The sequence below is a fragment of the Rattus norvegicus genome, chromosome X (genome assembly GCF_036323735.1).
Source record: "Rattus norvegicus strain BN/NHsdMcwi chromosome X, GRCr8, whole genome shotgun sequence".
NCBI lineage: Eukaryota > Metazoa > Chordata > Mammalia > Rodentia > Muridae > Rattus > Rattus norvegicus.
Window position 1 is genome coordinate 16,159,575 of NC_086039.1, and position 25,944 is coordinate 16,185,518.

At 40.5% G+C, this 25,944-nt stretch overlaps 1 protein-coding gene and 1 long non-coding RNA gene across 5 annotated transcripts in view; one reads left to right on the top strand and one right to left on the bottom strand.

Moving 5' to 3' along the window:
* Nucleotides 1-25,944, top strand: part of LOC102553061 (uncharacterized) — a 171,909-nt gene that overhangs the window by 64,478 nt on the left and 81,487 nt on the right. The window lies entirely within an intron of this gene.
* The window catches only part of Lancl3 (LanC like family member 3), a 131,435-nt gene that overhangs the window by 8,584 nt on the left and 96,907 nt on the right, over nucleotides 1-25,944 (bottom strand). Inside the window, exons 2-4 of the mRNA NM_001191728.2 lie at nucleotides 18,623-18,746; nucleotides 15,531-15,728; nucleotides 8,279-8,486 (exon numbers count right to left, since the gene is read on the bottom strand). Coding sequence (NP_001178657.1) covers nucleotides 8,279-8,486; nucleotides 15,531-15,728; nucleotides 18,623-18,746 — 530 coding nt within the window. The remainder of the gene's footprint in view (nucleotides 1-8,278; nucleotides 8,487-15,530; nucleotides 15,729-18,622; nucleotides 18,747-25,944) is intronic.

A 25,944-nucleotide genomic window follows, 5' to 3' on the forward strand; every position in this document is an offset into this window, starting at 1 on the left:
TCTGAATCTGTTGTTATGTCTCCCTTTTCATTTCTGATTTTGTTAATTTGGACGCACTCTCTGTGTCCTCTCGTTAGTCTGGCTAAGGGTTTATCTATCTTGTTGATTTTCTCAAAGAACCAACTTTTGGTTCTGTTGATTCTTTCTATGGTCCTTTTTGTTTCTACTTGGTTGATTTCCGCTCTGAGTTTGATTATTTCCTGCCTTCTACTCCTCCTGGGTGTATTGGCTTCTTTTTGTTCTAGAGCTTTTAGGTGTGCTGTCAAGCTGCTGACATATGCTCTCTCCTGTTTCTTTCTGCAGGCACTCAGTGCTATGAGTTTTCCTCTTAGCACAGCTTTCATTGTGTCCCATAAGTTTGGGTATGTTGTACCTTCATTTTCATTAAATTCTAAAAAGTTTTTAATTTCTTTCTTTATTTCTTCCTTGACCAGGTTATCATTGAGTAGAGCATTGTTCAATTTCCAAGTATATGTGGGCATTCTTCCCTTATTGTTATTGAAGACCAGTTTTAGGCCGTGGTGGTCCGATAGCACGCATGGGATTATTTCTATCTTTCTGTACCTGTTGAGGCCCGTTTTTTGACCAATTATATGGTCAATTTTGGAGAAAGTACCATGAGGAGCTGAGAAGAAGGTATATCCTTTTGCTTTAGGATAGAATGTTCTATAAATATCCATTAAGTCCATTTGGCTCATGACTTCTCTTAGTCTGTCTACATCTCTGTTTAATTTCTGTTTCCATGATCTGTCCATTGATGAGAGTGGGGTGTTGAAATCTCCCACTATTATTGTGTGAGGTGCAATGTGTGTTTTGAGCTTTAGTAAGGTTTCTTTTACATATGTAGGTGCCCTTGTATTTGGGGCATAGATATTTACGATTGAGAGTTCATTTTGGTGGATTTTTCCTTTGATGAATATGAAGTGTCCTTCCTTATCTTTTTTGATGACGTTCAGTTGAAAATTGATTTTATTTGATATTAGAATGGCTACTCCAGCTTGCTTCTTCTGACCATTTGCTTGGAAAATTGTTTTCCAGCCTTTCACTCTGAGGTAATGTCTGTCTTTGTCTCTGAGGTTTGTTTCCTGTACGCAGCAGAATGCAGGGTCCTCGGTGCGTATCCAGTTTGTTAATCTATGTCTTTTTATTGGGGAGTTGAGGCCATTGATGTTGAGAGATATTAAGGAATAGTGATTATTGCTTCCCGTTATATTCATATTTGGATGTGAGGTTATGTTTGTGTGCTTTCATTCTCTTTGTTTTGTTGCCAAGACGATTAGTTTCTTGCTTCTTCTAGGGTATAGCTTGCCTCCTTATGTTGGGCTTTCCCATTTATTATCCTTTGTAGTGCTGGATTTGTAGAAAGATATTGTGTAAATTTGGTTTTGTCATGGAATATCTTGGTTTCTCCATCTATGTTAATTGAGAGTTTTGCAGGATACAGTAACCTGGGCTGGCATTTGTGTTCTCTTAGGGTCTGTATGACATCAGTCCAGGATCTTCTGGCCTTCATAGTTTCTGACGAGAAGTCTGGTGTGATTCTGATAGGTCTGCCTTTATATGTTACTTGACCTTTTTCCCTTACTGCTTTTAATATTCTTTCTTTATTTTGTGCGTTTGGTGTTTTGACTATTATGTGACGGGAGGTGTTTCTTTTCTGGTCCAATCTATTTGGAGTTCTGTAGGCTTCTTGTATGCCTATGGGTATCTCTTTTTTTAGGTTAGGGAAGTTTTCTTCTATGATTTTGTTGAAGATATTTACTGGTCCTTTGAGCTGGGAGTCTTCACTCTCTTCTATACCTATTATCCTTAGGTTTGATCTTCTCATTGAGTCCTGGATTTCCTGTATGTTTTGGACCAGTAGCTTTTTCCGCTTTACATTATCTTTGACAGTTGAGTCAATGATTTCTATGGAATCTTCTGCTCCTGAGATTCTCTCTTCCATCTCTTGTATTCTGTTGGTGAAGCTTGTATCTACAGCTCCTTGTCTCTTCTTTTGGTTTTCTATATCCAGGGTTGTTTCCATGTGTTCTTTCTTGATTGCTTCTATTTCCATTTTTAATTCCTTCAACTGTTTGATTGTGTTTTCCTGGAATTCTTTCAGGGATTTTTGTGACTCCTCTCTATGGGCTTCTACTTGTTTATTTATGATTTCCTGATATTCTTTCAGGGATTTTTGTGTCTCCTCTCTATGGGCTTCTACTTGTTTATTTATGTTTTCCTGGAATTCTTTCAGGCATTTTTGCGATTCCTCTCTGTAGGCTTCTACTTGTTTATTAATGTTTTCCTGTGTTTCTCTAAGGGAGTTCTTCACGTCTTTCTTGAAGTCCTCCAGCATCATGATCAAAAATGATTTTGAAACTAGATCTTGCTTTTCTGGTGTGTTTGGACATTCCGTGTTTGCTTTGGTGGGAGAATTGGGCTCCGATGATGCCATGTAGTCTTGGTTTCTGTTGCTTGGATTCCTGCGCTTGCCTCTCACCATCAGATTATCTCTAGTGTTACTTTGTTCTGCTATTTCTGACAGTGGCTAGACTGTCCTATAAGCCTGTGTGTCAGGAGTGCTGTAGACCTGTTTTACTGTTTTCTTTCAGCCAGTTATGGGGACAGAGTGTTCTGCTTTCGTGCGTGTAGTTTTTCCTCTGTACAGGTCTTCAGCTGTTCCTGTGGGCCTGTGTCTTGAGTTCACCAGGCAGGTCACTTGCAGCATACAAGTTGGTCTTACCTGTGGTCCCGAGGCTCAAGTTCGCTTGCGGGGTGCTGCCCAAGGGCTCTCTGCGGCGGCAGCAACCAGGAAGACCTGCGCCGCCCCTTCTGGGAGCTTCAGTGCACCAGGGTTCCAGATGGCCTTTGGTGTTTTCCTCTGGAGTCCGAGATGTGTGTGCAGAGAGCAGTCTCTTCTGGTTTCCCAGGCTTGTCTGCCTCTCTGAAGGTTAAGCTCTCCCTCCCATGGGATTTGGGTGCAGAGAACTGTTTATCAGGTCTGTTTCCTTCAGGTTCTGGCGGTGTCTCAGGCAGGGGTCCTGCCGCTCCTGGGCCCTCCCCCACAGGAGCCCAGAGGCCTTATCCAGTTTCCTCTTGGGCCAGGGATGTGGGCAGGGGTGGGCAGTGTTGGTGGTCTCTTCCGCTCTGCAGCCTCAGGAGTGCCCACCTGACCAGGCGGTGAGGTCTCTTTCCCACGGGCTTTTTTAAAATATTTTATTATATACTTCTTTACTTACATTTCAAAGGTTATTCCCCTTCCCGATTTTCTGTCCATCAGCCCCCATTTCCTCCCCTCTCCTCCCTTCCCCCATACGGGTATTCCCCCTATACATCCCCCTTGTTGCCCTCCCCCATATTCCCCTGCACTGGAGTTCAACCTTGGCAGGACCAAGGACTTCCCCTTCCCTTGGTGCCCCAACAAGGCTATTCTCTGCTACCTATGAGGTCAGAGTCCAGGGTCAGTCCATGTATATAGTCTTTAGGTAGTGGTTTAGTCCCTGGAAGCTCTGGTTGGTTGGCATTTTTGTTCCTATGGGGTTGCAAGCTCCTTCAACTCTTTCAATCCTTCCTCTAATTCCCCCCAAGGGGGTCCTGTTCTCAGTTCAGTGGTTTGCTGCTAGCATTCGCCTCTGTATTGGACATGCTCTGGATCTCAGGAGAGATCTATATCCAGTCCCTTTCCACATGCATTTTCTAGCTTCATCCATCTTATCTAGTTTGGTGGCTGTACATATACAGGCCACATGTGTGTCAGCCTCTGAATGGCCATTCCTTGAGTCACTGCTAAAAGAGAAATCTTTGATGACCCAATAATGTTTCTTCTGGAGAGGTACATATTTTTTTAATATTATTCTTCCTAGAACTGAAAGCCTCTTCAATTCATATCATACTTAACTTTGAAATATAATTAGATGTAAAGTTCGCTACTCAGAGAAAGCAACAAAATTCATCGCCAAACCAATACCAAATTATTACCTGCATTTTATAATCTTCCACCTGTGAATAAGTTTACATTTTATAGAGAACTCTTGGATTCAAAATGTTATAATTATAGTACTAAACACTCAGACTGGCATGCCGGGCAACAGGGAGGTTCACCCAATCTTTTCAAGTAGATGTTTTAGGGCATAGGGACCTCTGATAAAACTTGTCCAAGGTATGAAACCCGTTATTCTAGATTATGCCCTAATGAATTTCTTGTGATTCCTTTAGAAAACAACAAGTCGGATTTTGGTGAAACGCGTTAGAGAGCTGGGTCATTTGTGTCCTAAGCAAGCACTGTACTACTGAGCCATGTCACCACCTGTCAATCTTACTGTTTGGTGACAGGGTCTCACTAGTTGCCCACATTGCCCTTCTCTTCGCTTTTGTAGTACAGGAAGGTTTCGAGTTTATGGTCCTCCCACATAAGCCTCTTAATTAGCTATGAATTACGGGCCTGCACCATTACACAAAGCAAACAGAAGCCTCGCAGGTCTCTTCAGAGCATATATGCAAATATCAAAGATATTTTGTATTTTATTTTTTAACACTGAATACTGGAAGACCTTTCTGGGTCATTTAAATATTGAAACAGTTAGGAAATATACAGATAAAGTGAACATTATAGGTAGAGAGGTGTAGGAGCTAAACGTAGCCAGGCTATGGAATAAGGAGACATAGGTAGAAATTGAAAATTATAAATGGAGAGGACCAAAACTTAAAAGGGCTTGTGGTCTGCCATATATGACATACTAAAGGAATCACAAGAACATCAATCTAGTGGAGAGAGCTGTAAGAAAGAGAATAGGAAATGAAATCAAAGATAAAGGGAACCTGGGTGCTATAGGACTTCTTAATCAAAGGGTAGTCTTTGGTCTTCGCCTTCAGTCACAGTGGGAATCTAATGGATTGCCTTAATCATGGGAGTACTGTTCTAACATGATAGACATTATCTAAAGTAAACATAAAAGATCATGGTGAAATGGAAGGTTCCTAGTGTAATCAGCATGAAGGCAATGATGTTTTCTGTCCCTCTTATTACTAAAGGTTGTTATGGGGATGCACTGCTGGAGGGAACTCGTGCAACAGAAAACCAGAAGGAGTGTGACTGCCTGTGAGCAAGGAAGTTACAATCATAATCAGTTACACATAATGTGCATGTATATTTAGAAAATCCAATGGACTTAAAGAACTGGTAGGACAAGAATGAACTCAGTAAATTCTATGAAGTCTACTATGATAGTATTTATGAAAACTTAGATACTTATAAGGTACAATGCAGAGTTACATGAAAAATAGAAACCAATGATAAAATGTACTAATACATGATTTCTTTAATTTTAATAAACACCAGTAATAAATAGCCTGAAATATGACACCTTGAGAAAAAAATCATTTATAATAAAGCTAGAAATAAAACAAAAATTTTAATGCTAATGAAAACTGTAAAGATATTTTTTATAAAATCAAGAATCGGCCAGGTGACACTTAAAAATGTAAATCAATGAAAAGGTATCCCCTGATCTTGAATAGGCAACCTTGCTTTTAATAATTCTCACGGAAATAACCTGTAACAGTGAAATTCCAGCCACATCTCCTAGGGACTGGTTTTAAAGCTGACAAACGAGTCCTAAAGTTTAAGTTGAGAAATAAAATGAGGGTGAGTAGTTGAGAAAAATTAGAAGTAAACAATAAAGTGTGGAAGTAACAAAATGGCACAAGAACAATACCTAATATTTCATATGACATAAAAAGGTTAGGAACAGTGCAGAGAAATGGTAAAGAAAGAGGTTAGACAGATGGCTCTGCAGCTAAGAGCACTGGCTGCTCTTCCACAGAACTAGGGTTTGATTCCCAGCACCCACATGGCAGTTCACAACTGTCTGTAATTCCAGTCCTAGCAAATCCGGTTTGCTTTTCTGGCCTCCACAGGCATCAGGATTCCACATGGTGCACAGACATGCTATGCATGCATGTAGGCAAAACAGCAGTACAAACAAAGTGGAAGGAAAGATCACGAGATAACAGAGAAAGAAATAGCAGTAAAGGGAAAAATACTTCCAGCACATTTTGAGGAAGAGTTATAATCATTAATATAACCACCGCAATAGGAAGAAAGGGGAGGGGAAGAAGGGAAAAGATAAAGGTAGGTTCATTTTAGACTAAGAAACTGTGATAAATGTGAAGGTTTCAATTCTATAATTTTAGGGCAGGGATCAAGTACTCAATGATTGCCCAGATAGCATGCATGAATGAGCCTCTGGTTCTACCTCCCATTACTGAGTGTAAAAAAGGGTATATGATAATTTAAATATATTTCTTACATAAATGCCTCTATGACTATAATGTACATATATTGTATATTTTGATTGTATTATATGTATATGATATTTGAGGCAATTTTGCCTATATTAATAAGTACTGAACACATACCAAGTTTCTATAATTTAGAAATTGAATTAATTATGGTACAGCTTCATTGAATCATACTTAACAGCTTAAAACAATGACATAAATGCATACAAACTAAAATTACTCATTTCCAATTGTAAGTTAAAATAGTACATACAGTACCTTTATATATGTGTAATAGTCATAGGGGCCAATTGAAAATAGACAGAAAGCTGAGGTATGATGTAATGATAAAGTATGCCTTTAGCATGTGTGAAGCCTTGGGTTTAATTCTAGAACCAAAAGTTAGACACACACCCACACACCCACACCCACACCCACACCCAGACACACACACACACACACACACACACACACACAAACACACACAGGATTGAGAGTCTATGCAGATATATGCAGATACACATGTATGAATATGTATTATATATGCATGGACAAAACTTAGGAATGATAAAGCTCAAATTTATAGTTCTAACAACAGTTAACCTTTACATAAATTTACTATACTCTAGGCACTCTTTAAAATGATTTCCTTGTATTTATTGCAAGTTTCTTTTTGTAATAAAGTTTATAAAATTAAAAAAACTATTTTCATGTGTTAACTTATTTAAACCATCCAATAGCCCTGAGAAATGAACATTATTTCCCATATGTTACAAATAAGGAAGTTAAATGACTAGTTATGGTCACATAGCCAATATGATTCTGAGCATTTCCCTTTAAAGGAAATTCTCACAACCATAATGGAGGACCATTCATTTTCTAGCTTAAAAGACATAAGTGCCACACAGAGAACTCCAGACCTCTTGTAACAACTACATGGACAACTTTCAAGTGCCCTCAAAGGGAATACTGATTTCATGCTGCTCAGCTGTCCACCATGGGCCACTCATAGTCTTTCTGGCACAGTATATAGAGTGAATCAGTATGGGGGGATTTGTATTCAAAACAATGCTGTGTGTTCCACATCTGATTTTCTATCTTTCTCAGGGCTTCAGGGAATAAACTACAGAGATTAATTTAGCATTTTTAATCCAAATTAGAAATTATATATCCATATGTGTACACACACACACACACACACATATATATATATATATATACATATATATATATATATATATATATCCTTTAGCTCAAAAATTCCACTTCTAGGAATTTACTTGTTATCAGGACAACTCTGCCTCCTCCTCCGTAGCCTACTTTCCTCCTAGACAGAAGGCAGGAAAGGAGAATACAACCACAAGGGTCTAAAAAGCTAACATATTTTATAATTTAAATATTAGAAACAAATGGAGCAAAATATTCTTGTTTTAATAAGAATGTTAAACAAGAATGATAAGAGGCCCTTTATGTATTAATGTAGTGTGATCTTCAAGATAAGAAGGCACTAACACTTGTGTAAGAAGGATAAGTTATATATATATATATATATATATATATATATATATATATATATTCCCATATGCTCGATTTTTTTACAGATTATTCTTGGGAAGACAAACCTAGACAATGCCTCCAGGAAAGTCGATTAAACGGCTGTAGGAACTGGTTGCCCTGCTCCTGTTTTACACATTTGAAATCAGGTGACCATATTACCCACTTAGAAAGTTAATTAGATTAAGATTTCAAAATTAGGACTTAGACTGCAGTTAAGATGGGCAGAGTACTCGCCTAGCCCATGAGAAGCTCAGGTTTTAATCCCTAGCACCACATCAAGTGCTGTGGTGGTGTCCACCTGTAATCCTAGAACTTGGAAGATGTAAGTAGGAAGGATCAGAGATTCAAGGTCATGGTTCACTATGTGGTGAATTTGAGGCCAGCCTAGGATGTGTGAAGTCTTGTGTCAAATAAAGAAAATAAAAAGATTTCTAAGAGCATGCACATGAAGACAGCTGACCTTTGGGCACGGTAGATGTACTTCGAGTTTCCTGTAAGACGGTAGAGAAGAAGGAAGACATATGCACTGCCAGCTACACCGTGGCAGATCCCCGGCCCCTTCTTCAACAGGCCTTTCTGCCATGTTAGCTCCCCACACCGGATACATGTGTCCAGATACTGCGGCTTCTTGGAAATGAGATAAGCTTTGGCAAACAGATAAGCAATTCCTGTCAAAACATCAAAGACATAAAGGTGACTTTCAGGATTTAATAAGATACCGTTTCTCAAAGGTAGACACCACATGGATCTCCATAGTGTCTAAAGTCTGGCCTGAAACACTGTATTTCCTTTTGTTTTCTTTTGTTTTTACATCCCTAGTTACATCTCCAATAAGTGGGCTTCTAGGCACTTTGCTTTTGGTAGCAAGACTATACAATGTTCTCCCTGAAAGTGTGTTTTTTCCTGTTTTGTTTTGTTTTGTTTTTTTTTTGGAGTTGGCTTCTGGAGAAAGACAATCATTTTAACTGAAGTACATCAACTAATAGGATCCATTATATATTCAATAATACATACATGCTGGTAAACATACACATAAATAGGACTATTTGAAAGGGCCATTTACACAGCTTTTTAATTACCCCCTGGAAGTTCAGAATTTGCAATGTTTATGTATTTATAACAATACCCTTTTCCTTAAGAGCAAAACTAGGAGTCTTTCCAAGATTAATAGTGCAAAAACAATCAAATCCCCTCAATAAGAGGTCTCCTCTTGCTTTGAAGTGAGCCCTTCGCAAGGTCAGTGTTCTATGGAAAGAAACATTCCATCAAAACTTGTCAACAAAAGGCGATACGCCACTACAGAAGCCAGAGCAGAAGCACGAGAAGTGATGACTATTTATTGAAATTATCTTCTCCAAGATGCTACGTCTGGATGCTCATGGTAAAAGAGATTAGTAATCTGGGATGGCTCTGCCTCCTCCTGCAGAGCCTACCTCCCGCCTACATAGAAAGCAGAAAAGGGCTAAGAAACTCACTGAGTGGTACTGGGATTCGTGTTCAGCCCCCTCCAAATTTCTATAAAAAGAGGGCGCAAAGGCTTTGAATGGAGTAGATATCTTGATGAGCTCATCCACTAAGATTCTCTCTACCTTTTGTTGCCTTTGAACAAGGCATTTATATACAACTTTCTAGAGAAGAATTTCTGTGTGGCTATAATATAAGGCAAGCATTAAGGGCAAAGGAGCTTGCCCCTCAAGTGTCCCATGTTTCTACCTTTGCTATCTTGAGATTATTAATAATTTTCTTAAATTAGTTCTTTTTTATACTTGGTCTTCCAAATTGCATAGTTAGTCCTGGCACTGAGGAATCTAAAATAAATGCTAATTATGGCATATGCCCTTCGGGTCGACACTGTGACTAATATAAAATAAGGCATGTGTCTTGCTGCTGGGACATTCAGTGAATGGTGCTATCAGTGAAATGAGAGAGACCAGACAAAGTGGAATCCTACTGAGGGGTTTTGTAATCTGCAGAGGAAACTCCAGGCCCAAGATGAGGCAAGGAAAGCATATTAGGTACCAAGATCTCAGGCTACGAGGTTCAGAGACGTGAAGCCTAAAGCACAGATCAATGTGAAAGCATTGGCCAATAGGGTAGAAGAATGAGTTCAGATTATAGCTGGTATGCTAGCTTCTGTGAGGCATTTTACACTGTATACTGTGCGTAATAGGGACCTACTAAAAGTCTATTATTGGTTGGCTTTGGTTTTTGCATAACAGTGTGATTCTTCCTGCATGGTATTGTAAGGAAAGGCATAAAGGAAGCCAGGATAGCTCTTCTGAGCTGGTTTTGTTGGCAAAAATGTGGAAATAAAATTTGTCAAAGAGTAATCTCATAGGACATGGTGGCTGTTTAGATACCAACTGAGCATGAACTATAAGGCAGATGACAATTTCAAAATGCCACCATCTTTAATGGTTTTTAGAGCTATGGGAACACACAGGAGGGTCTATGCCCTACGCCTGCTGGGCTATTGCACCATCATCATCTACCTGAGCACTGGAATATGAGCGGGGATCCGTGGGGTACCTGGCTTACCTCTCCTCTATCTTACCAGCAAGTATGAAACATCTGAGTTCTTGTAACCGCTGGCTGCTAACCACCCTCCTGCACTCCCATCTTTGGATTTCCTCACAGGCAAACCGAAAGCATGTACTCAACCCCCCAAAGTTTACTATCATAGATGGTTACAAGCAGCCTGCCCCCTTGGCTCAAGACAGAACCAGATTTTTGGTATATCTTGTGCTTATCAGCATCCCTTGGTATCAGAGTAAATTGAACGGCACATTATTCTGGTTTCTCTTTGTTTCTCTGTCCTACAACCCTTTGGCCTCCTAGGTTTGCCTAAGAGCATGCTCTGCTTCCAGACACTCAGAAAATAGTGTGCTAAGTGAGAAGTGTTTCAGCCAAGGAAAAGCTAGAGAGCTCCCTATTCCACGGGTGCCTTACCATGATACAGAAGGCCCTTCATGATCAACATCCTGCTGTGTTTGCTAGTCTCTTCTCCATTTTCTGACTGAAGCTTTTCACGTTGGTAACCAAGCTACCTGCACTGCCTCCATACTTCTCAGTGCCCATGTTATTCTTGGAAGAAGCCTCCTGTTTTTCTTGGCACAACTTAAGCCAGGAATCACTTTCTTAGGAAGCCTTCACTCGATCTGGAGGCAGCATGAGAAATCTCTCCTCTTGGATCCTATCTCACGCATACATAATGGAACACTTATACATAACCAAATCAAAACGATCTGTTTCCGCATCTGCCTCCACTACTATAAGGCACGCCACCAAAGGGCAGGGGCTTTGTCATATTTGTCTCTTTTCTCCTCGTTTTTTGGTTTGGTGTTTTGCCACCAAATCATCCCACAAATGTCCACTGGCCCCGTGACACCTCATTTATTACTTAGCAGAAGCTGGCACTGGAAGCAGAACAGAGATGTAGAAAAGAAGATAAACCGAGATGGTTTAATTGTTATACTAACCCAGTAGTCTCGGACAACATATAGATCCTAAGATTCTGGCCAGAGTAAAAAGTCCTTGTCTTGAAGCCTGGGATCACTGAATAGTATGTGTAGGGACCTTGAAAAGTTCTAAATTTGTTAGCTCCTACTCTGACCTAGAAGAAACCAGCCTAAGGATTCTGACTCTTAAGGGGAAGGTTGTCAGATTTCTTTGACAGTGATGGGAACTACCAGAAAATTCTCAAAGTATCACTAACTATCATTCAATGATCTGAACACAAGTCAGTGATAGTATATGACTTGGTCAAATACAACCAGGAAATTTGATTATAATTTAAGGAAGATTTAAATGTTATTACAATTTTATTTTATATTATATTTTGATTCTATTTTTTAGTTTTATTTTATGTGAAGAGGGCACTAGATCCAATTACAGATGGTTGTGAGCCACCATGTGGTTGCTGGGAATTGAACTCAGGACCTCTGGAAGAGCAGCCAGTGCTCTTAACCCAGGAGCCATCTCTCAAGCCCAGGATTATTTTTTAATTTTAATTTAATAGAGATAGTTTGAGAGGCTAAATCATTGAAATGTAGGATCTCCAGAGTCTTGTTACAGGTAGAATAAATTCTTAACACACTGGAGCATCGGCACCCAGGTTCATACTAGGATGTATAATTTTGCAGAGTCATTACAACATTACAAAATTTAGTTACCAAGCTGCACTACTGAAGCTCTGCTTCTTTATTCAAAGTCACCTCCCCAAGAGCCTTTGTGGAACAAATTGTTAAAACTGCTCACACCTGTGTTTCACACGGAGTACAGGAAGCATGCTGTCAGTGTTAGAGTAACGCTGTAACCGGATGCACTCAGGAAGGTTATTTTAGCCACAGCATTTGTTTTAATGATTTTGCAAATGACTTCTCTCCTGTATTTCGGAGTGCTCAAGGTTATGAAGGGATCACATGCATCTTCCTGTAATACTTTACTGCATTTAGTGAGAAAAAGCTCTATGTCACTATGGTATTTATAAATGTGGGTGTTTCTAAAAGCATCTGAGATACATCCCTTGAGAATGAAAAGGTCCAGGTGTAAAAATATGTCAACAATGACAAAAATATTGAGCTCATTTCAGATTTTTTTAAAATTGACTTTTCTCAAGGTCACTTAGCTGGCCATTGATAGAGCTACAATTAGACCCCAGAACTGTTAAGCTATAGTCAAAACCTAGTAATACATTTCATACATAATAACTTGGGCATATATGGGGTGGGCTGAAGGAAAGTCACTGGAAACAGAGGCATGGATTAGGTAGCATTAATGAAGTTCCACATTGTAGATTATCTCTGGCAGGTTTTTAATCACAAAAATAACCTATCATCCCTAACCATCTGTGCTGCTCATAAGTCTATTTCTCAAAATATTTCTTCTCGAACACAATTATATTTCTAGCCCACTTCCTGTTGGATTTGGGGGACATTTTACTGTCGTCAACTTCAGCAAGAACACAACTGCCTTTGACCGGCAATTACCACTTTTATAATCACGCTTAGGTGAGGGCTGACGTTAACAGAAATAATGGGCCTCATTTCCTTAGGGAATCGTTTTGCTTTGTTTTGTTTTGATACTTCAGTGATGACATTGACTTCATGGTCTTTTGTTTTGAAGCCATGTATTTATGTTACTCTTCTCAAGGATAAACCAATGTCATGAATCCTAATCTATGATATCTAAGTTCATGACTGCTGAAACAGCTAGTACATAGAAAGATAGAAAAAGAAAATAACTGCCAATCAAGAATGACTTGTCTACTCATTTTAGGAGATGCTCTTCATAGTCTTGTAAGGGTTTTTACTAGCACACTGAGTCCTTTTAAAATATTCTACATTTAATTTGGGACCTCTCCAAACTTCAAGGATGCCAGGATGCTTGGAGAATATCTAGAGACCATCACCAAAAAAGATTAAGAGGAACAGGAAATAGAATTATTGAGCCTAACAAGAAACATTATTTCCAGGACAGTAAATAAGTGCTGTTTTTCCCCCAAAAAAGGTCAAAGCAAGAAATAATGGGCACAAATTATACCTGGCCGCAGTTAGCCTGAACATAATGTACTACGTCCTGGTACTTTCATAAATACAATTTGCCATTCCTTCCTTAGTTAAATGTGGCAGGCAGAGAAAATATTGCAATAGGCATTGACTTGTATTATTCATCACTTCAAACTGTATCAAGGAGAAAACAGAACTCTAGTTCAATTAAAGAACATTAATTAAAGATGGAAGGAAGGCAATAAAAATCAGGAAACAAGGCAAAGATAAATCAAATGTAATCTAAACTTAGGCTCTTCGGTTTGAAGCAGCCTTGCAAAACTGAACAACAGTGTCAACTGACCAGACTCCACCAAGCTCCCAGGGACTAAATCCCCAACCAAAGAGTATACATGGAGGGTCCAATGGCTCCAGCTGCATATGTAGCAGAGAATGGCCTTGTTGGGTATCACTGGGAGGAGACACCCTTGGTCCTGTGGAGGCTTGATGACCCAGCATAGGGGAATGCTAGGCTGCTGAGGCAGGAGTGGGTTGGCAGGCGGGGGAGCACCCTCATAGAGACAGGGGGAGAGAAGAGGGGATGGGAAGTTGTGGAGGGAAATCTGGGAAGAGGGTTAACATTTGAAATGCAGAGTATTACTGTTACAGATTAAAATGCTTGCAGCTAAACATCAAACTGAGCATGGGGACCCCAATGGAGGAGTTAGAGAAAGGACTGAAGGAGCTGAAGGGGTTTGCAACACCATAGGAAGAACAACAATATCAACCAATCAGACCCCCCAGAGCTCCCCAGGACTAAACCACCAACCAAAGAGTACACATGGAGGGACCAATGGCTCCAGATGCATATGTAGCAGAGGATGTCATTGTCCAGCATCAATATGAGGAAAAGCCCTTGGTCCTGTGAAGGATCATTTCCCCAATGTAGGGGAATGCCAGGGTGGTTAGGTGGGAGTGGGTGGGTGGGAGTGGGAGCATCCTCATAGAAGCAGGGGGAGGGGGATGGAAAAGGGAAGAAAGAGGTTAACATTTGAAATGTAAATACATAAAATATCTGATAAAAAAGAAATGTAAATAAATAAAATAACTGATAAAAATGAAAAAATTCTGGAAGGTGAAAGTAATTATAAACCATTATATATACATGGAATTGTCAATAACATTTTTAAATTTCAAAAGAAATTTAATAGTTGTGTTATTTGATATTTCAATCTCTATCTCGCTTGCCAGAATTTGTTTGTAACTTCTTTTAAATTATCCTTTCTACAAAAGACTCACTCATTGGCTGTGTAATGGTATTTGGGAAAGGTAGGCTAAGGAGAGGTAATTAATAAGGTCTAAGTATCAAGGCTCAATTTCATAATTCACTGGGGATTGATTTTCATTTCTTGAGAAAATTGATTAGTTTTTACTGGAAAGACTCAACTGAACACGAATTTCAAAACATTGCATCTCATACTTAAAGGCTCACACACATTTCACAAGGGTACTGATTAAATCCACATTGGGTTTCACTGGCTATGATGGGGCCTGAGATTAGAAATTTACAAGTTTTCATGCTAGTAGGCCAAGGGCTACCACATAAAATGATCAGGCTGCAGATACACCTTCACTGTAGTGAAAAGGGCTTTGAAATGTACCATTTTATTAGCATGTTAAATAAGTGTAAAATCATCAATGAATTTTAAATACTTCCATATTTTAAAGAATGTGCACTACTATTTTTCAATGCTCTGATTGAACTCAGGTACTTTTGCCCCTAGCCCAGCCATCTCTATTTTTCAACTAGAATCCTATTGACATTATAATATTTAGGTTATGTATTATTAAAATAAATTCTACCCATTTCTTTTTGCTTTTGAGTATGGGGCTACCCATTCTTTTTGAGAGAATCAAGGCCAGTCTTCTGAGACTCTCAGTCTTACCACTCAGATACCCTAAAAGGTTGCCCTACATGTGCAATTCACATTGCATTTTAAGAGATCACTTGTTTAACATTATGGATAAATAGATGTACTTTTTCAACCTATGGAATCCTTTTCAGAAATACCTTAAAGATTAAGGCATGTTTAGTTTTCCCAAATTTCAACTTGATACCTATGACCTATGGTGAGAAATACTCTCAGATATTATAACAACGAATCCCCCTTCCTTTGTGTAAGCTGAATGAAGGGCCCTGTTTGCAGACAACAGTGTGTGGGAGACCTGGAGCGCCATGGCACCAGTGGACGAGTTCATTCTCTCTCTCGATGGTCTCTCCGAGCTCTGGTGGCCAGTTGCAATTCTGTTCCTGTTCCATGAGGAAGTCCACACTCTGCCACACCAGCTCCCGGTCTGAAGGTTTGAGATGCTCGTGGTAAGAAAGGAGCATTTGGAGAATGGACGACAGGCCATGAGCTGCCCCTGCGTGGACAAACAAGCATCACTTATCCAACAAGGGAAGTCATGGTTTGATTTAGTGAGAAGAAATCCATGATATTTTTTTCAATTAAAACATTACTTGAAAGCACATATAGTATTGTAACAATTGAGTTGAAAAAAAAAACCCAATTTACCTAAATCACCAGCCAAACACAGCTTGCAGTCCAAATGTGGCTCATGGATTTCTTTTGTAAATAAAGTTTTATTGGAACATAGTAATAGTCATCCATCTGCACATTGTTCTCTGCTTCCTTCCTGTCATGCAGCAGACTTGTGTTTATGACTGAAACCACATGGTCCACAAACACTAAATAAAGCTGTAAGCTTTAAATAGATTATCACTTCTGTTTTGAACATTATCTCACCATGGAGATATGAAGGGGAAGATGAGTTTGCACATACTCCTGAAGACCTCTCCATTCAGGTCAAACAGTGAGTCGTATTTGAGAGAAACCAACTATTAGAACGTAAGCAGTGGAGTGCTCTGTAACAGATCTGCATCCAGAGCATAATGAATAAGTGAGTGTATGTGGCACTTTAAATGGGCAGAGTGGGCCTACGAGATTTTGTTAAACATTGTTTCTAGGAATGACTTTTTGAGTGCTTGTGGAGACAATGAAGATTCAACCTTTAGACTGATAAGAGAAGACTCCCTTTGTCAGTCCCAGGACCCTCATCTACTCTGCTAAGGCCTGATTGGAATAAAAACACTAAGAATTAATTCTCCCTGTGGACTTGGACTTGGCCTGGAACTTACAGCATTGACTATTTTTGATCTGGATTTTTGAGCCTTATAATCCTTTAGGCCAATTCCTTTATTAGTTCTTCATTATTTATACAAACAAACAACATTCATATAAATATTTATATAGTACATGACATAGAAACCTAGACTATATATGATACATACTATTTAGTCTTAGGAGGAAGCATGAGTTTTCTGGAAAGTATTTCCACATTTACCAGGAATTTGGTTTGCAATATGCATGTCAATGCCCAGGATGTTAATTTCTCTTTTAAACAAACGACTATCAATAAAAGAACTTTAGACCCTTACACCCTTTGTACCTATGCTCTGTACTTTGTACCTTATATGTTTATTCTTTGGCCTGAGTTTTACTCTGGCCACAAGAACATGGTTAATATACAGAGACAAGGCAGAATTAATACCTCATGGAGCGGCCAGCAAGTGAATTTCCTCAGCCTTTGAGTTAGATAATTCTGAGGCGTGTTCCTTATGGCCTCAAAGAATCCCCAGTGGCACTGAGCCTGTTCCAGTTTGAATATGAAATGTTTCCTATCAAATTATAGAGTGGATGTTTGTTCTCTGCTAAGTGGAGTTATTTGGGGGAGATTGAGGAAACTTTAGAATGTGAGGCCAGTATATTCGAGGGTCTTCCAGCCCTTCTTTCCTCTGACTCTTACCTACAATGAGAGGGGTATTTAAATGCTTCTCCTACCAGAACCTTCTTCCCTATTATGAGCTCAGAATAAATGCAGCCAAGGGACAACAGAATTGACCTTCTGAAACCATGATCCAAAAAAATGTCTTTCCACCCTTAAGTTGTTACTGTAGGCATTCTGTAAAGGCGATTCAAAAGTCTAATGTAGAGCCTCTGTTATCCAGAACTGCTCGTTATATAACAGTAGATGAAATTTTTCCTCTTCTTTGTCTCATTTCCCCACCCCCTTCTCAATCAATGCTTTCTAGGATTACATTCCAAATGAATTTTTGTATTCAAATCCTGTTTCACGGTCTTGTCCTTCTAAGCCTTAGGAAAGAATGCAAAACTTCTTCGAGAAAACTCTCATTAATGTTGCTCACTAGCCATTCACTGCTTCCTTTGGGTGCCCTCATTAAATGCAGGCTCTGTGGCAAAGGTCCAAGGATCACAAAGCTAAATGAATGAACCCTCATCCTGAATGTACACAAAACCTGACAGGGCGGTTGTACAAGTGAGTCACAGATTATACTATGATACGGTGAGGACTTCATTAACAGTGTGGGCATGATGCCATGATGTCACCCTATTCGCTTCAGGGAAACATACCTGAAACATGTCAATGATTCTCAAGATAGCCTTCGACAACCTTTTCCCCAAGACACAGAAAGTGTCTTAGTATATCCCTTTGCACAGAGTTTTAAAGACTGTGTATTAAAAACAGATAAAGGGCTTGGGGGAAGGGAAACGTTCTAGTCAGAAAGGAACATAAATAATGGTTTAAAGGGAAAAGGTTGCTTTGTGTGTGACAAACCTCACTACACAGAACCTAGAGGAAAGAGACACAGTTTAACTGTGGCTTTCAGAGGGCCTTACAGATCTTGCCCAGGCATGTAAGGATGCGAACTGGAAGGAACTCCCCATTTCCTTTTCTGTTTTTCCTTACGTGAACCAGGGCTCAAAGTTATTGATTGTAGCTTAGTTGCCAGTTATGAATCTGCTGTCACTAAAGCCTTAGCAGATTAATCTTATCCCCCTATACAAAAGCATTACTTAGTATCAGTGTGACAACTGTTCACCGTGTGTCAACAAAACTAAGTGAGCTATGTGTGGTGACATATGCCCACAGTCGCAGTTCCTTGCGAGGGTGAGGCAGGATATCTGATATCTGAGGCAATGTATTGAGATTCCTATCTCAACTAAATAAACTAAATAAGTAAAGATTTTAGTCTTTAATGAACATAAATATTAAAATACATTTCTGTTCTTCAGGTTATGAAACAATATTCAGTTACATGTCAATTTTTGTTTTCAAATGGGTTAACGTCATTCTTATTCCTGAATAATGATGGCCTATGGCCAAACTGAAAGCACTCCTGCTTTACTCAGTTCACCATGAGAGACTCTCTGCAGCCTAGAGTGAGTGTCACTCACCCAGGTATTCCGTTCCATAGTAAGAATACATCAGGGGGAATGGTTTTCTCTTCTTCAGAGCATACTGCTTTCCGGAGTCCAGAATTGCCTGGCATATTGCTTTAATTTGTGCTGGAGTCAATACCTGAGAAAAGAAAGAAACCAAGGAGCCAACGTCAAAGCAGGACCTTTATCTCTGTCCCCTCAAACATTAAAAAGACCAACACTATATTGTCACAATCCTCTCCTATATGTACAAAATTTTATTTTGCCAGCGTTTCTCCTTCCTTTAATTGGAGTTTATCTGCCCTCTTCACAACACTTGAAACAGGCACCTTTGCTGTGGTAGGGTTGTTATAAAATGCCAAGCCTACCATACTGATGTTCTATCATTAATCTCTGTCACCGGGACAAGAATTTGCTCAGGAAAGAACAAATGGTGAGGCTGATGGATGTTGTTAAGAAAGCCACTGCCCCTAATACAACAGATGCTGCAGGTCGGGCCCAGACAGCAGGCCTTGAGTTTGAGGTGGCTAGACTGTGCTTCTAAAACCACATTTCCACAAGCTCCTGCATGACGAATTCAGAGCAGCCACTTGCATTCCCAGGATGAAAGCAAAGTCCAGTTGTGCCAAGACAAAAATCACGTAAACGTCAGAAGGACTCTGACTAGAGAAACGCTTAAGTGCAAGGACTTGGGGTCTTTGCCATTTTGTTCAAACTGTCCATAATCAGTTTCAGGATTGGGGAGGACAATTAAATGTTGTTCAAGTTTCCAAAGCATCGGGAACTTTCTTAAGAATCTCCTCTGGCAGGCATATGCCAGCAGCAAACCACTGAATTGAGAATAGGACCCCCGTTGAAGCAATCAGAGAAAGAACTGGAAGAGCTTGAAGGAGCTCGAGACCCCATATGTACAACAATGCCAAGCAACCAGAGTTTACAGGGACTAAGCCACTACCTAAAGACTATACATGGACTGATCCTGAACTCTGACCTCATAGGTAGCAATGAGTATCCTAGTAAGAGCACCAGTGGAAGGGGAAGCCCTGGGTCCTGCTAAGACTGAACCCCCAGTGAACGAGATTGTTGGGGGGAGGGCGACAATGGGGGGAGGGTTGGGAGGGAAACACCCATAAGGAAGGGGAGGGGGGAGGGGGATGTTTGCCCGGAAACCGGGAAAGGGAATAACACTCGAAATGTATATAAGAAATACTCAAGTTAATAAAAAAAAAAAGAAAAGAAAAAGAAAAAAAAAGAATCTCCTCTGGCTTGCACCATGTTCGGTGACCTGCCTTCCCTCAGGGGCCAACTGGATGCTTCCTTGGGTTTGTATCCCCTATCACCAGGCTCCCTGTTAAGATGAAATGCTTGCCCTCCTGCTGCCTTAGTTCTGGATTATGCTAGACTATCAGACCAATGAGAGCAAAGATTGTGACATGTCATCATGTGTTGGTGTCAAACACAGAAATTGCAATTGGGGGAAGAGGGGGTTTTGGAAACAGATAAGCAAGTTTTACATGAAGAATAAAATACAGTCCTCCCTCCCTTAATCCCCTTCTCCCTCTTTGCCTTCTTTCTGTATCACTTCTTTTTTTTTTTTATTAACTTGAGTATTTCTTATATACATTTCGAGTGTTATTCCCTTTCCCGGTTTCCGGGCAAACATCCCCCTCCCCCCTCCCCTTCCTTATGGGTGTTCCCCTCCCAACCCTCCCCCCATTGCCGCCCTCCCCCCCACAGTCTAGTTCACTGGGGTCTGTATCACTTCTTAAGCTCGTTCTCTGCTCCGTGCATGCTTACTGTAGGTGCTGGCACTAAGACAGTGAACATGATTGACATGGCATTTGCTCTGGGGACGCCAAGCTTCTCAAATGACAAATGAGAATAGAAAAGAACTGGTTAGGTTGACCTGGAAGAAATGTATCTACAGTCCAGCCTGACTGAAGGAATCTAGGATCAGGAAAAAGTTCACTGATTTTTGGACTCTCTCCTGCAGTATACACAGTTCATTTCTTTATACCTGTAATTAGACCAATTATATTTCAAATAATACACTAATGATTGAAGCTGTAACTTTCCTGTTTTGCCCAAAATTAGGGAAAAAAATACAATCCAGTTTCTGAGTTTGTCAAATTGAAAGCTTATCTTGAAAAGTAATTACTTCAAGAGAAAAGTGTTTTTAAGCATGGCACATCCTATAATTCAAGCACTTGGGACTCTGAGGCAGCAGACTCTCAAGTTCAAGATTTGCCTGGCCTATATACCAATATCCCATTTCAAAATATATTTAAGGGGAAAAAGTAGCATTTATTGAGTTCCTTTTCTAGTAAGGCCTTCAGTAGATATCATGGGGGAAATTCTTGAGAGCACGGGATCTGCTTTGCCCTATAGGGAATGCACTGTCTGTTGACAGAGACAAGACACAACATGCAAAGCTCATGGGCCTAGAGATGGATAATGGCCTGCTGCTATTCAGCCTCTCTAAGATTTTACTTGATCCTCAGTTCCACTTTCTCAGAAGCAATTACCTCATGGCTTTGAACTTCAATTTTCCTTTTATTAACTGCCTGTCCTTGTCTCTTAATGGCATCTCTCTTTTATGCCTACTGATGAAAACCCCGTCTTCCTGGGGATCACCGCTGCCACACCCACTCACACTCAGATCTTCCTCGGCATTGACCACGGTTCTCCTAAGTGATTTTCCAACTCTAAACTCATGTAAGATGCAGCCCACCCTCATTCATCTGCCATATGAAAACCTTCTCTGCACTTTAGTAAGAACTACTGAATTTACACTGAATCTTATTGTTCACATCGTATTTCCTCTGGGGGCGGTGTCAAGGTCGGATGTCTTCTCTGTGCATTCCTGGATGTCCTGGAACTCACTCTGTAGACCAGGCTGGCCTCAAACTCACATAGGGGTTCACAGAAACTTAGGCAGCAATCCCAGAGCCTATAGAAATCTTTGCTAGGTCCTCTGCATATACGTTATGATTTGCAATAGTTTGGTATTTATTCTTCTGGAACTCCTGACAGCCTAGTCCAATTGCAACTTGTTATGCTGGGTCTGGGTGATATCCCTGGGAGGTCTGCTCCTTTCTGAAGGGAAACAGAGGAGGAGTGTACACAAGAAGGAAGAGATGTGGGGGACTGGGAGGAGTAGATAGAGGACATGTATTGAAAACAAAAATAGCCATACATCATTAGTCTAAAGTCAGCCCCTCCATCCCGGTAAGATCCTTGAAGTGTTCTTCTAATGGTCTTCTATCCCAGTTCTACCCAGCCTCTGTTTTCCTAGGAACAAATCTTCCTTCTTGGCTATCTACATGGCTTCTCTGTATTGATTCTCAGTCCACATGACAGACAATTGTGTGTGTGTATGTGATGTGTGTGTGTGTGTGTGTGTGTGTGTGTGAGAGAGAGAGAGAGAGAGAGAGAGAGAGAGAGCGAGCATTGAATTTTTAGTGCTGCACTCAGCTGAATTACTAAATTGGTATAATTTTCGATATTTGCTTTTCATATTCATAACTGCAAACTGTCATATTCTCTCCTCTGTTAAACATGTATCCATAGTCTCCTATTTGTTCTGGAGCCACGGGGAGGAAACCGGCTTGTCCTGTGGACGGTGCCCCTCCCCCATTCTCTTCATCCACAGTTCAAAATAGGGAATGAATTGATAAAATAGTCTTTCAAAACCTTGCCTGGTCACGCATCATGTCTGGGCGGTTTCTTCTTATCTCACAGAAACACCGTGAAAAACAAAGAGAACCCCGCTGCTTGTTCGACTGGATAGAGAGTACTTATGCACGCAGTTCTTTATCTCTGGGAACAGACAAGACCTACCCTTGAGTTTATTGATTAGCAAATAAAAACTGAAAATAGTTCTCCTCAAAAGTCTGCATGTGGGAAAGAATAGTGAGAAAGATGTGCCCCCTCTCCACCACCCCCACCCAGAACAAACAGTACAGAGCCAAAGCAGGGGTGAATTTTAAGGGTAAGGGCTAGCTCTGGTTCTCTCTATGCATCTGCTTTCTCAAGTATCCCTTCATTTCCTGTTTGGAGCACTCAGGATGGCAAACCTGCTTGCCTTCTGTGGAGATACCCTCAGGGTACACTCAGACATTCTGAAATGAGGAAGTAGCATTTCTAATGTGGAAAAGGACCAGAAGCTGTCTGTCCATCAGTTCTTTCCTAAAACAAACCTGATATGCCTTCTCCTGTATTTTTAACACAGAGTGCCTAACACTGTGTTGGTACTTTGGATTAATGAGGGTTTTTTCCACCTCCTTTGCCTACATTGCATTCAAATGAAGACATGGCAAAGATACAGAAGCAGGTCTGTGATGGTTTGCTTTAAATACTTTCATTAGTTAAGTGACTCACTTCCCTGACCCTGAAACATCTTCATATTAGGCTGCCCTCTGAGTACGAGGACATGAAAGGGCAATAAAACAAACACTATGTTTCTGGGTCCTGCCTGAAGGCTACGACTGAACCACATCCCTGCAGAGATGACCTCCATTAAGCAAACAAATAAAATGCACAAGGTGCAAGATGCTTGCCCTACCCCACAGACTCTGTCCTGGCACACAGCCCCATGAAACGGCAATCTTTGCTAGCTATATCACTTTGCCTGGGTATCAAATACCAATGGCCTATCCGCCATCAGCAGTAATTGGATTCCCAAATAGCAGCAGCGAAATCCTAGGTTTATCAGCATGGTAAGGGATCCTACGCTATCAGATTCCTCTTCTCAATGATTTGAAATGCATATTGTGAAAGAAGCGAAGCCATCAGCAATCACAGCTGATGCTGACAGAATGCCAGGTGGCAGAGATGGGCCCATGCACAAGCTGAGACTTCATGAAAACAGGCAGGAGCTATGAGAAAGAAGACTGGGTAAGCCACCGGAAGTGAGGCTGAAAGGAGGCTGGGGCAGGTTCATCAGCCAAAACAATGATGTGCAAAGAAACATAGAGAAAGATGGCTGGTCTGACTACCTCATAATTCCTGACAGTTTAAGCAAATCCCCTTAAGGGCGTCCTGCCAAGTTCTACACAGCAGACACATGCTCTCATCCATCTGCCCAGCTTGAGTTCCTTTAAGATGCCTCAGGCTTGTCTCTCCATCCTCCAGTCTCTCCATCCTCCAGTCTCTCCGTCCTCCAGCAACCCTAACTGGAGCAGCATGGACATAAAGCAAACTCCTTTTTTTTAAAAAAAAATTCACATCTCCATATCAACTCTGCTGCCAACCAATCTAAATTCCTCAGACAAAGCAAGACGGACGCCTGAATCTAAGACACACATAGGAGAGATGTCAGTCTTGCTCTGTCCTTTGACGATGTCAAAGAGTCACTTTAAACATCTGACATCTCAGATGTATCAGCTCCTCAAAGTGATCCACAGAGCAGAAGTTTTGCCATCACTAAGAACCTTTAGAAATAAAGATTCCCAGGCTCCAGTCCAAACCCCACACTAGCAGCAACTGATTTCTTTTTTTTTTCTTTTTCTTTTTTCTTTTTTTTTTTTTTTTCGGAGCTGGGGACCGAACCACTGAGCTAAATCCCCAACCCCAGCAGCAACTGATTTCTAACAAGATCACCAGGTGGCAGGCAGTAACATTAAGACTTGAGAAGCACAAGCTTTAATGTAAGATATTCTCCATGACTTCCTAAAGTCCCTGATACTAGATGAGGGCCCAATAACAGGGTACATTTAAATTGCATAAGTATGACTTCCTGTATTTTAGGAATGCTTTTTAAAATATTTTACTTGTTTTTAATGTTATGTGTATGAGTGTGTACTTGAATCTATGTCTATGATGTGCCATGTGTAAGCAGTGCCCAAGGAAGCCAGGATCAGGATTGGCTCTGCTGGGCCTACAGCTATAGACACTTGTGAGCTGCCATGTGCGTTTGGGAATCAAAGCCTGAACCTCCAGAAGAGCAGTCAGTTCTTTTAACTGCTGAGCCATTTCTCAAGCTCCCAGACCTCCACCCCCAACTATAACTACCGAATCCTTGGCTTCTGTATGAAAGAAAGGAAATTGACAAGTTTTTGCAAACAGGTCTCAAAGATAGTACATAGAAGACTTGATCGGCTCCCTATAAAGCTCCTTCATACTCTACTGAAGAAACCTACCAAATTGATAAGTTTTGATATTATTATAGAGGGACAATAAGAATTTTGTCTTAAACATTGCATGCCAGGTAACATAAAATTGAAAGTCAGCCCGGAATTCTTCATTTCATACTTACATATTTTGGACTTTTGAGACAGTCTCATTATGTAATCTTGGCCGACATGAACTCATTTTGTACAGCAGGCTGGTGTCAAACTTATAGAGATCAGCCTGCCTCTGCCTCTGGAGTGCTGGGATTAAAGGAGTGTGCCCCTATGCCAGGTTCCTACCTATACCTTTTGGTAAAGGTCAACATTTGGGGTGGGGGGACAAGGTTATTTAAAGTAGTTAAATAACTCCCTCCTTCCTGATACTCAGGAACATGGGAGCTTCCAGGTTTATCTCTTGTTTCAGAGTATGGTACCAGTAACGGAGATATCAATGTGTGGCATGTCAACATGACAGAGAATGGGACATTCTGAGTTTCCAGTAGGTGCCAGTGAAGACCAGAATAGCAAACTATTCCCCATTGTAAACTGTTTAAAAATTATCAATCTAAACAATGTTAATTTTTAAATGTTGGGGAGATTTTCTATGAGAACAATATGTACATGTGGTCAGATTTGCACTTTTGCTGTCTCTAGTCCACTTGGGGTTCTCTGGGTTACTTAGAAAAGCTAAGTCTTTCTCTTTGGTGGATGAGTATTTACATAAGGTAGTGAGAATACAGAAACTTGGACAACAATGTATACAAAAATCAACCTGAAGCTCTTGATAAATTCAAAGATTTTACGTCTCTTAGGTCTAGGGTAAGGCTGGGGTTCTCCATTTCTAACAGTCGCCAGATGATGTTGAGGCTGGTGCTGTTGCCTGTGGACCACATCTGAACTGGCAAAGGATGACGGGAGCACAGAGACTAGTTTTATTGCAAGGGATTTCTCTTGGGAAAGGGGAGAAACTAGAATAAAGGAACTATGGGAAGTTTGAAAGAACAGTAAGGGAAGCGAGAGAGAGCCAAGCATGACGTTATGCAATCATTAGATTACTCAGAAAGACAAAGCAATAATGGAGCATTGTCTATCAATATGCTGGGTGCAGGGGAAAAAAACACATGTCCAAATTTACAAAGGCCGGTAGGGAGCTCTCTTAGCCAGTGTGGGCAGGTTTGTTATTTTCTTAATTAGCCTCCAAATGGGGCATGCATGCTGGTGCGGAAT